Here is a 12,319-nt window from a genome sequence, read left to right as displayed (position 1 = left end):
GCATTGGCACAATCTCGGCTCACTGCAAGCTCCGCCTCCCAGGTTCACGCCATTCTCCTGCCTCAGCCTCCTGAGTAACTAGGACTACAGGCGCCCGCCACCATGCCTAGCTAATTTTTTTTGTATTTTTAGTAGAGACGGGGTTTCACCATGTTAGCCACGATGGTCTCGATCTCCTGACCTCGTGATCTTCCCGCCTCGGCCTCCCAAAGTGCTGGGATTACAGGCGTGAGCCACTGCGCCCGGCCCTGAGATTTCTTGTTCTGCTCCCCTCCCTCATTTTATATGGACCATCTCTCTTTCATGTCTTTAGTTCCTTTCTTGCTCGATTTTAATTTCAACCCCAGGGTTTTTTGTTTTGTTTTGAGACGGAGTCTCACTCTGTCGCCCAGGCTACAGTGCAGTGGCGTGATCTTGGCTCACTGCAGCCTCTGCCTCCCAGGTTCAAGTGATTTTCCTGCCTCAGCCTCCCCAGTAGCTTGGATTACAGGCACACACGACCATGCCCGGCTAATTTTTGTGTTTTTACTGGAGATGGGGTTTTACCATGTTGGCCAGGCTAGTATCAAACTCCTGACATCGAGTGATCTGCCTGCCTTGGCCTCCCAAAGTGTTAGGATCACAGGCCTGAGCCACTGTGCCTGGCCAGTTTTTTTTGTTTTTATCATGGCTTGCTCTTGTCCTGCAAGAGTCCTGGCTGGTCCATTTTCAGAGTTCACAGAGGCTCAACTGTGTGCCCCTTCACTTCCAACTGTGGGCTCCTTGTACTCACCTTGTATTCAATATTGGGTTGGAGAAAATCCCTCACAGCTTTAGCTGCAGTTCTCAAGTTGACCATGCTGTACTTGCCAGTGGGTAACCTATTGGCTATTTAGACATTTTTTTTTGTTTTCATTTGCATTACTTCCTTTTCGCCCATCCACATAAATATTGATAATGCTGTTGCCGTACATGTCTTAAAGATTTTGGTAGTTTGTTCCCACCTTCTTGAATGTTGGGGTTCCTAGGGATACCTTATCACTTGTAAATATTTTCCATGGGTTTATGGTTTTGCCATTTAGTGGTCTGTTTTTATATGGGGAAATGAAGATTAAAAATCTATGTGGTGGCTGAATGCAGTGGCCCATGCCTGTAATCCCAACACTTTGGGAGGCTGAGGTGGGAGGATCGATTGAGGCCAGGAGTTCAAGACCAGTCTGAACCTGGAAGGTTGAGGCTTCAGTGAGCAGTGATTGCATCACTGCACTCCAGCCTGGGCAACAGAGTGAGACCCTTTCTCAAAAACAACAATAACAACAGCTATACAGCTCTATTCCCAGAATTTGCCTCTAGACCAGTTTAAATGGGTTGGAGTTTTTTTTCTTTTCTTTTTGAGACAGTCTCTTTCTGTCACCCAGGCTGGAGTACAGTGGCACTATCTTGACTTACTGCAACCTCTGCCTCCTGGGTTCAAGTGATTCTTACGCCTCAGCCTTCCGAGTAGCATGTGCTACCACATGCGGCAATTTTTTTTTTTTTTTTTCTGAGACGGAGTCTTGCTTAGTTGCCCAGGCTGGAGTGGAGTGGCGCGATCTCAGTTCGCTGCAAGCTCTGCCTCCTAGGTTCATGCCATTCTTCTGCCTCAGCCTTCCAAGTAAGGTGGGACTACAGGTGCCCGCCACCATGCCCAGCTAATTTTTTTTTTTTTTTTTGTATTTTTAGTAGAGATGGGGTTTCACCATGTTAGCCAGGATGGTCTCGATCTCCTGACCTCATGATTCACCTGCCTCGGCCTTCCAAAGTGCTGGGATTACAGGCATGAGCCTCCGCGCCCGGCCTAATTTTTGTATTTTTAATGGAGACGGGGTTTCACCATGTTGGCCAGGCTGGTCTCAAACTCCTGATCTCAGGTGATCTGCCTGCCTCGGCCTCCCAAAGTGCTGGTATTACAGGTGTGAGCCACCGCGCCCGGCTGACAAATACATTTCTTTTCTTTTCTTTTCTTTTTTTTTTGAGACAGAGTTTCACTCTTGTTGCCCAGGCTAGAGTGCAGTGGCACGATCTTGGCTCACCATAAGCTCCACCCCCCGGGTTCAAGCGGTTCTCCTGCCTCAGCCTCCCGAGTAGCTGGGATTATAGGCATGTGCCACCATGCCTGGCTAATTCTGTGTTTTCAGTAGAGACGGGGTTTCTCCATGTTGGTCAGGCTGGTCTCGAACTCCCGACCTCAGGTGATCCGCCTGCCTCAACCTTTCAAAGTGCTGGGATTACAGGCATGAGCCACAGTGCCTGGCTGACAAATATATTTCTGTTTCCATCCTTTTTATTTTTCTTAATACTTTAAAAAATGTACTTAAACCTCTGTTATTTGATTTACTGATTTTACCTTTTGGTCTTACTATGGAAGATGAGGAAGATGAGAAAATCTACATACTTATGCTGCTCCCACCTTTCTCCCTCTTCTCTTCCAATATTTCTTATTCATTCATTCACTTTTTTTAAATGAAGTAAAGGAAACTTAAACTGTATCCAGTAATTATAAAAATGACCCAAAACATCCTTCAGGTCTATATTTTCAGTTTCATGGGTGAAGCCCACCCATGGAACTTGGTGAGTTTAGAGTAATTGGAAGAGACTGACTGAGAGAACAGGGAAAACCAGGACATGGGAAGCAGTGCCTGTCGGCAGGCTTTGGGTTTGGGTTTGGACTGTTATTTGGACTGTTACACTTGTCATTTACCTCACTTTAAATGTTGGTTTATGATTTTTCATGGCTGTTCCTGGTTTGACAGTAATATGAAGGGTAGCATTGTTTTCTGAGCTGCAATAACAAGTGCCAGGGAATTCATTTGGGACCAGTATCAAGCTGAGGGCCACACCTGATCCTCATATGTTACCAGCTCCTTCCCTTCCCTTCATGGCCTTCCATTTCTGTGTCTACATGTGCCTTTTATTCTTTTTTTCAGGTCTACCAGTTGCTGGGCAAACCTCAGAATTTGTTAACCAAGTGTTAGAGAAGACTGCAGAAGGGAATCCCACTGGAGGCCTTGTAGGATTAAGGATACCAACATCAAAGGTTTAATCAGCCTCATTGGACCACTGGTCAGAAATGTCTGCGTTTTGTCACGTTATCCATTGTAAATTTTCATTCTGTTTTGCATGTCAGTTAGCATTATGTAAACATTTACAATTAGGTTACATTGTTTTAAGAACTAAGTAGCATAAGTGAAGCATGATCCAAAATACTTGATTATTGCATTTTCAGAGCATAAACCATGATTAAAACTGCTACTGGCATCAGAATTGAAAATCATAGTTTAAGTAAATGTTTAGGTACAGATTACAAAAATCTGTTAAATCAAAACATTTTGGAGGAGTGAAATAGTAAAATGCCAAGTATTGTGGCAGATTTATGCTCTGAACCACACACACAAAAAATTGAGGAAGCATTTTTTTAAACGGTCGGTTTAAATTGTTTTTAGAATTATTGCTTTTTGTTCTAATTTTCCACAACCATTAATCTCATTTGTATATGGCACACCCAGCACTTGTGCCTGTGGGCCATATTAGATGTTCATTGTCAGAGCTCAAGATGATATATATAAATATATATATATATATACACACACAAATGTCTGTGCAAGTAAGAAAAAAAAAGCATATTCTTTGTGCCTTGTATTTTGGGGAAACTATAAAACTGGTAATATTTTGTATGATGAAAACCCTAATGAGAAAAAAACAAGATATATAGATGGAAAAATTATGGGGTTTAAATGTTTTTTTGTTCCAACTCTTTTTCAGATTTTTTGAATGTATATAGGACTATGTTGAAATGTAGATATATGCCACAGAGTCTGTGTATTGTATAAAAAACAAAACAAAAAAACAACAAAAAAAAGATGGCTCTAGAAAACTCATATTTCGGTACTTGACCGGAAGAAGACAAATACTTGCACATTATTGCGATTGTTTTATTTTTTGTACCAAAGACAAATGCAACTGATATGGCAAACTGCCAGTCTAAGTAAAGTTTTGCACAGCTTACATGATACTGTATGAATGTATGAAAAAAAGGAGAAAAAAAAAGAAAAAAAAAGGTCAGGGTTAGGGATCTTACTGAACTGTGAATTTTATTTCTGTTTGGGTCCAATTATCTACAGAAGGAGCATCCATACGTACAAATATTATTTTGCTGTTCCTCTAGTTCGCTTCCATAGTAGATAAGTTGGTGGCCATTTAGATGTCTTTTATTTCTGCACTTACTGTAGGAAATTTTAATATATTTCATTTTAGTAAGCTATTGGTAAAATAGTTTTTGACTTTGAAAATTAAAATGTTTATTTAGCTTATTGTAGTATACTTCCACCAGACAACAAAATAGATTATTTTTATTGTATTATGTATATATATATATGTAAAGAAAGAAAAAAGCTAAAAATATCTGATTCTTTAGTTGCCACTTTTCCAATTGATGTATTATTGTGCATGTAATATTTTCAAAGATCAACACAGGCTTAAAACAAAAACAATTTATAGATTTTTATATTTTTGTACAGGTATTTTCAAACTAGCTTCTTCAAACTTAACATGTGACTTATTCTTCTATAGTTTCTAGAATTGAGAAACATTAACACATTTAGTTTTTAGGTGCTCTTTTTTGCTCATATAAAACAGCTTCATTAGTCAGTGTTTTAACTGTGTTCAAGCTTTACCTCTTGATGAGAAATTTCTTATGTCAAGGCAGCATTATAAACCTTCCCCCACAGATTTTTCCTTCCTGTCTCTCTTAACTGTTTTATTCTCAAATCTTGTGTTTTGAACTCTGAAAACTGGTAGCTTAAAAACTAAAAAAAGAAAAAAAGCATATTTAGCAAGGAAAAAAATACCAAAAATTTCAGGCACAGCTGCTGGTAAAATTATCTATTTCTCCATTACCCACTGTAGGATTTCTTTTTAAATCATACTTTGACTATAAAGTGTCAAAGTATAATTTGTTCTTTTCTTTTACTTCTTATACCCTATTTGTAAGCTATAGCATATGAAGCTATAGCTTGTGAAGGTTTGATCTAGAACACCCAGTAACAAATGAACAATGTTGCTTACCTGCATCTTTGACATCTTAAAAAAGAAACCCAAGAAGAATTGCAAGGATTGTCTTACCACCTTAGCTGAACTGTGATGCACAAGATTTTTTTGTGTGTTTGGTGGAAATGTACCTGGTTAGGACATTCATGCTAAACAGATGATAAGCTCAAGTCTAATGGTTTAATAGAATGTAAGTTCATTGTTTAAAGCTTTTCCTTTTTAGGTGAGAGAAGCAAAGCACAGGCTTGCAAGTTGGAAGTATATGAAGTCTTGACAGAATGTGTCTGGTGAATTGAAAAGTGTTTCAAACTATGGCAGTTTTGCAATCAGGTGAAAATCACCTCATGATATTCAGCTGATAAGGTTTATAGAATTGCCCCTTTCTAGCTGCTCTGTTGGAATTCTGGTTTTTGATACTTTTTTCCTGTCTGCAAACCAGAATTTGATTTTTTGGTCTTGCATTTCAAAAAAAAGACTTTGAATCTGTTTAGTAGATTCCATATCCTTGAGTTTCAGTGTTTTATATGTACTACTTAAGTTAAATAGTTAAAAGCTTTTAAATAGTTGAGCTTTTTAATGTTGACACTTTATTTTGTACCTATTTATATATGTATGTATATCTTAGAAAAGCACTTTGTTAAAAAATTGCATTTTATATGATTCCTGCCATTTGCTGCTAAATCTGGGCTGGTCAGAATGCTGCAGCGATACTTGATCTATATAAAAACCTGGCAGTAAAATGTAGAGTGAAAGTTAAATCCTCTTGCTGTTTTAACTTTATCATAAAGATGACATAGGCAAGCTGTGCAGCTTTACATTTTAACCAGGGGACTCTGTGGCATTTAAAACCGTCTAGAAATGGTTGTACTTTAATGCCAGTAATAATCTGCTTCCTCTATTGTCATTAAACTATATATGTTTAGTGTATCACACAAACCAATCTTATAAGGGTAATGTAAAAACCCCAACAATTGTACATGTTCTGTTTTTGAAAATTGTGGCATGTATTTTTGGGTGAAGATCATTAGAGAAGAGTTCTCTAAAGGTTTTCTGTGTTCATACATGGTATACAGATAGCTCATAATGAAGTCCAGAATCTTACTTTAAGTGAAGGCATTGTGATTCACCTCAAGTAAACCCATTGTTCCAAAGCAATTATAAACTTTGACTCTAGTACTACTATGATTAAAAAAAAAAAACCCAACAAAAACCTTTTTTCCTAGTTTCAGATACACTGGATTCTTTATAGAGTTTGTCTCCATATGAAAGCATGCTGTCCAGTCGCTCTTGTTAAGATCTTGTCTGAGTTTTGAATTGGGTGCCACACTTTTCCAGTCAATATAATTGCTTGTTCTACTGTACCATGTATGATTCTTGTCCTTTCCTATATCCTTCATGACAGATTATGATGTGGCTTTATATTGTGCCTTACTTGTACATTTAAAACTAAACGTCTTCATTCCCTTCCACTTCCTACATCTTCAACTTTGACCTTTTTGGTAAGAGAATCAGAACTATTACAAAAGCATCATGAAGGATTTCAGATGGGTATGGTTTCAAATTCCCTCTCTTTATAGTTATTTTATATTTGTATGAAAGACCAGTTTTGGATGGTCTTTGAATATGAGGGGGAAAGATTAGCAGTAATTTCACTACATCCCTTTTCTCTGACTTTCATGCATTTCTCATACATCTTCTTTCTGATGCTTGACTTTATTTGCTTCCTAGCAATAGTCTGCATTTAAAGAAAGGTGTGTTCAATTCATCAGCTTGAAATTGACTATTTCATTTTTCCAGGATTTTTTAGGAGAAGAGTACCCATTTTGTTTTATAAAAACAGATGACAAGTCTCTTTAAAAGAAACAGAAGTACAGTACTTTTGAAATACAATGCTGTTAGTTTGGATTTCTTTTTATATATATATAAAATATTCATACAATGATCTGATGTTTGCCTTCATTAATAAAGCTGTTAGTTTATTCACCAAAATGTCAAGAATGGATGTGCTTTTCTTTATTGCATACGTTTAAAAAATTTAGCTGCTAAGATTTAGTTAATGTTCTAATAAATGAATTCAAGTTGCCTTCAGCAAGAATTAACAAAAACTTACGTTCCCTTTATATAGTTTCCTAAAATTCTGTTCAAGTATTTTCTAGTTAATTATGTAACAGAATGTTAGCATCTCTCCATATCTTGAAACTTGAATTTTGAGAATGCATTGAATTATGCTTTCAGTGTTAAAGTAAAAGGTTTCAATTATCCTTCTAGTGAAGTCTGTTGTGGAATACCATTTCCCATGGAACTGAGGCCATTTCCACAACTTTGCACAGAACTTGCAGTCTTGTTCTTCCCTTGGATCATGACAAATTAAGTCTCACACAGTGCCGTAATACTTGTGGATTCTTTTGTAATCTTTGTAATCTTAATAAGGGCATTATGAGAAGACGACTCCATGTTTTTTTAATACTTCAAACACATTGGGATGTAACAATGAATGTCAACTGTAGGAATGGTTGTTTCGTTTTAAGGAATAAGCATGTTGGGGAAAGATGATGAAAATGTACTACTGAAAGTTATACACTTCCATAGGCAAATGGGATTATGTGTTGAAGCATAGTCCTCATGCTTAATAAACTGACTGAAATTGTAGAAATTACACCTAGGAACTGAGCTAGGCCAAATTGCCATTTTTGTTTAGATAAGAGAGTTTTGGAGGTAGTAGTGAGGGGTTACAACCTTAAAACTGCTTCCAAACAGTATTTTGGAATTGAAGACTTGGTGACTAGTGAAGAACATCAAAGTTGGGTATTTCAATGTGCCAAGTTTGGGTGAACTAGGTTCGGTTTGCCTCTTTCGTAACAATGTAAACACAATGGTGTAGTTAATTAAATTCTGGGTGGATAGGAGCAGGACTGATTACTGTGTCTTGCCCTTCGCCCTGTTTTTTTCAGAACCAAATAACAGAAACGTATATGTGTGTACTGTATCTGCCTTTCCACCACATTTTTATGACACTGTATTCCACTGCCTGCTTTTTTACCTTCTTTCCCTAGGATTTGTCCTACAGCTTAGTATTGTGGTTGACAACAATACTAGGGCTGACAGCACAGAAGTCACAAGAGAAGAGTGGAAGGGCAAGAATTCAAAGCATTCGTTCATACAATGTGGCAACCTCTTTTGCATAGTTGCGTAGGATCCTGTTTGTAATGCTATCATAAATATTCTGTAGTTCTGTTTTTTTTTTTTCTCTCTCCCAACTGGAGCTATGACACTTTTTATTGGATTCAGTCTTGTCTCTTGTCTAGAAAGAACTTTATCTTGTTGACGCATGAGCTGTTTAAAAATTATTCTATTAAATGTTGGTTAATAGTTGTGCAGTTTTTCATTTCAGAAGGAAAGGCAATGCAAATTTTGCCTTTGTTTTCTGTCACCTTCCAACCCCTGAGCACTTCTAGTCAGATACAGATTCATCAGTGTATGCAACATCCTTTGTAATTTAAAATAAAAAAAGACGAAAAGAAAAGGTTCTGAATTGTTTGCCTCGTATTTTCACCCTTCCTTTCTGTAATTGTATCTTGCTTACCTAGGTAACCATCCACTCCTCAAGAACCTATTCCAAAGAAATTCCAAATCACAGAGAGTGGAGAACTGCTGGTCTGCTGCTCCTCTCGTGGTGATAATCAAAGAGCTAACATTTTTTTTGACACGATAGGTTGATTTTTCAATGTTTTACTGATATTTAGCTATTAGAATTATTTGTTGATACAAGCATTTGCATTCTTCACAGTTTAGAGGATATTCTTATTTCTCCTCTTTGAATCTTTGGGCAAGTGTTCTCCATGGGAAATAAAATACTTTGGGTCTCTCCTGATTTAAACATTTGTATGTGTTTGTGTGTTTAATCATTCTAAGTAAGTCTCCAAGCTGTATGGGCATACACATAGAGCCTTAAGCCCAGAGACCTAAGTAAAGGCTACCATCAGAGTATGTGGCTGAAAGTCAGCCAGCAAATATTTGTTGAGCACTTACTCTGCCAGGACCTGTGGTAGGTACTGGGCAATAGAGAGATGAAAGAGAACTCCAGGAACTCACAGGCAGCATGTGAACAGGATTGCTGAACAACACAGGAGCTGTTACAGACATGCAAAGGGCTCCAGGTACATTATCGTTGCCGAGGTGTTTTCAACGACACAGGTACCACATCTAGTGGCATATATTAGAGAATTGATAGACTTGTGTTCTTAGTATCCTGGACCCTTGAGGAAACCCTCTTTGTTTCATGTGAGTGACACTGGGGCCATCAAGAAACAAAGGGGAGGGACATGACCTCCCATGGACTGGTTCTGCATCAGGACTTCTCAAGACCACTGCTCACAGGAGCCTCTGTCAAGGTCTTGAGACTGTTAAAGGGCTGGGTGAGCCAGATCAATATAGTCCTTAGGAAACTAAACCTGTGGATAGCATCCAGTTACCGATGGGTCATTCAGTTGGTGAGCTGTTTAGCCACAGTACAGTGGAGAATTTGAAAAAAAAAAAAAAAAGGCTGGGAAATACTATAATATCCCAGCTAAAAGGTTCAGAGCAGGAAGAAGGCGTTAGCCCTAGGGGAGGGAGTGGCATTCCTTAAGGACTCCACTAGGTGCTTTTTTGTTACAGCAAACTCAGCTGCTACTCTCAAGGGCCCAGTGAGGCTGGTGGTCTTGTACATTTTACAAAAGAGACTAGACTCAGGTGAGGAGACTAGCCCCAGACCTACCTTATATGATTATAGAACTCCAAACTCAGTTGGCTTGCTCCACTACAGAAGTAATTCGTATTCATCTATTTGGGATCAGGCCAAGTCATAGTCAGTATTTGGAAGGATGTCTCTGTAGCGGGGAATAAAGGCCTTAGAATCTGAAAACCAAAAAGAAAGCCAAAACCTAGCAGATAAACAAAAGCTAGTCTCAGGATCAGTGGGTAAAGGTGATAGGGGAAGCAAAACAGAGTTGAGAGGAATCAGTAATTGGGTGTAATGATCACCAGACTGCATATGTGTTCCTCGAAGATGGCCTCTAGCTTAAGGTTTAGGATTGGGTCTCCTTATTGGAAGGAAGTATATTGGAGGGTAGAGAAAAAAGGGAGCTTATGTTTTTTTCCTTAACTGCAGCATAGAGATGCAACTGGGGACTGTTGATTGCATACGTTGAATATCCAACAAGAAGCATGATGTGAAAGGATCCTAAGGGCATATGCGCAAGTCTGCCAACTGCTGCTGGCTTTGGGGCTTCTCTGCTGTCCTAAATAGGGAGCTTCTATGTGAGTATCCAAAACACTGGAGTGACCTGAAGAAAGTAAACCTCAGTTTCTTTACAAGGTTTTAACCTTAAAATATTACCAGGAATAAACTTTATAGAATAACTTAATAATAATTAATAAACCTAATAGAAAATGTATACAAGGCCTAGGATAAAGAAAACTTTGAAAGTACTGTGAAGGACACAGAAGGAAACTGAAATAAATTGAAAGATACACCAAGTTCTTAAACAGGAGCAGTGACATAAAACTAACAGTGCTAAGTTAGATTAAAAATAAAATGTTGCTAAAAAGTGTAATGTCATCCTAAGAAAACATACCAAGAGGTTATAAAAAAAAAGTTTACACAGGGATAAAATCGCTGGAAGATGCTGGTAGGCAGTGGGGGTGAGGGGGCAGTGATGCGGGGGACAAGGGAAAGAGGTATTTAATCCTAGCAGATATTAAAAGTCATTATAAAACCATAGTAGTTAAAACTCATTTTGATGCATGAATAGGCCAGTCAAGCAGAATAGAAGGTCTAAAAGTAGACTCAAATATACACGACAATTTAGTATGGCAAATGTGGCATCCAGAACCAGTGAGAAAAAGGTAGACTCTTCATTAAATAGTATTGGAATAACTGAGTAACCTCCCGAAAAAGTAAAATTGGGTGTATATCTCACACCATAAGCCAACATATATTTCAGAATAGATAATGATCTAAGTGTAAAAAAAAAAAAGTCACAAAAAACCACCCATAAAAACACTACAAGGAAATGTGGGCAATTCCTTTAAATCCCTGTAAGTGGAGAAGGCTTTTCCAACTTGGACCCTGAATCCAGGAATCATAAATGAAGAGTGATAAATTCAGTGTAAAACAAGATTAACAAAATGTTTAATACCAAAACACCATAAGCCAAATCAAAATTCTCTAGACTTTTTAAGGCTGTAGATGTCTTTTAAAAAAAATGAAAATAGAAAAGCTTTGAAACTCATCTCTAAGGACTAATCCTCCTAATATATAGAGTTTCTGGAAACGGATATGAAAAAAACCAACAACCCAATAGAACAACGAGCAGACAACAGAATACAAATAGCTCTGAAGCATAGGTAGAGTTTCTCAACCTCCTTCACGGTCAGATAAGTGCAAACTAAACAAGCCCTTTTCACCTAATCAGATCAGCAAAACTTCCAATGTTTGTTAACCTATCATGCTGACGAGGCCACGGGAAACGGGCATTTATGCCATGTTGCTGGAGGGAGTATGGATTGACATAATCCCTAGGAAGAGCAATTTGGTAATACGTCAGAATTTTTAAATGCATATATCCTTTGACCTAGCAACTCCATTTGCTGTGGGCAAGTCATTATTCCTCTCTGCCCCGTTTTTATCTCACAGAGTTGTGAGACTTAAGCGAGACACACATGAAGCACTTAGTACAAAGTTCCTGGCACATAGGAAGTGCTCCCAAAATGTTGGCTAGTAGTAGAATAACAGCAGCTAACAGGCATTCAGATCTTACCATATGCCACATTAGCACACTGTACTTGGTGCTTTTCATGTATTATCTCATTTAATTATCCAATCTGTGAAGTAGGTGCTATTGATTATCACCAGTTAGCCTCTGAGGAGACTGAAGCACAGGCATGCAGTGCTATGGACAGGATTTGAGCCCAGGCAGATGCCAACCCTGGGATACACTGCCTCTCTATTAGGTGCAGTGGGGTGATGAATACCTTACGAGAGAGTGTGTAGAGGCCTGTAGGAAAACAGACAAGCACAGAGCCCTGCTTACAACAGGTGGGAGCCATATTGATTTTTTGGGGAAAAGATGGCTTTCAGTAGAGGCTGTGCCACTTTCAAGATAGGTAATCTTGCGACAGGGTTGGTTGGTTGTTATTTTAATCTACTTTCAGCTCATCTCCTGAAGTGTGATACTAGTGTAGTGCAATTTCAAGGGTGGTTGTGAGGATTAAG

General features: G+C 38.4%; 1 protein-coding gene across 7 annotated transcripts in view; it reads left to right on the top strand.

Annotated features, from left to right (window-relative positions):
- CREBRF (CREB3 regulatory factor) overlaps positions 1–8,433 on the top strand; it is an 83,610-nt gene extending 75,177 nt beyond the window's left edge. For all 7 annotated transcript variants that reach the window (XM_008015313.3, XM_073010522.1, XM_008015311.3 and 4 more), the window contains one exon: positions 2,946–8,433. In XM_008015313.3, coding sequence (XP_008013504.1) covers positions 2,946–3,061 — 116 coding nt within the window. In that variant the 3' untranslated portion in view covers positions 3,062–8,433. The remainder of the gene's footprint in view (positions 1–2,945) is intronic.
- The last annotated feature ends 3,886 nt before the right edge of the window (positions 8,434–12,319 follow it).

Source organism: Chlorocebus sabaeus, chromosome 23 (genome assembly GCF_047675955.1).
Source record: "Chlorocebus sabaeus isolate Y175 chromosome 23, mChlSab1.0.hap1, whole genome shotgun sequence".
Taxonomy (NCBI): Eukaryota; Metazoa; Chordata; class Mammalia; order Primates; family Cercopithecidae; genus Chlorocebus; species Chlorocebus sabaeus.
Note: the sequence above shows the minus strand (reverse complement) of the source record. Positions and strands in the feature narration are given on the sequence as shown.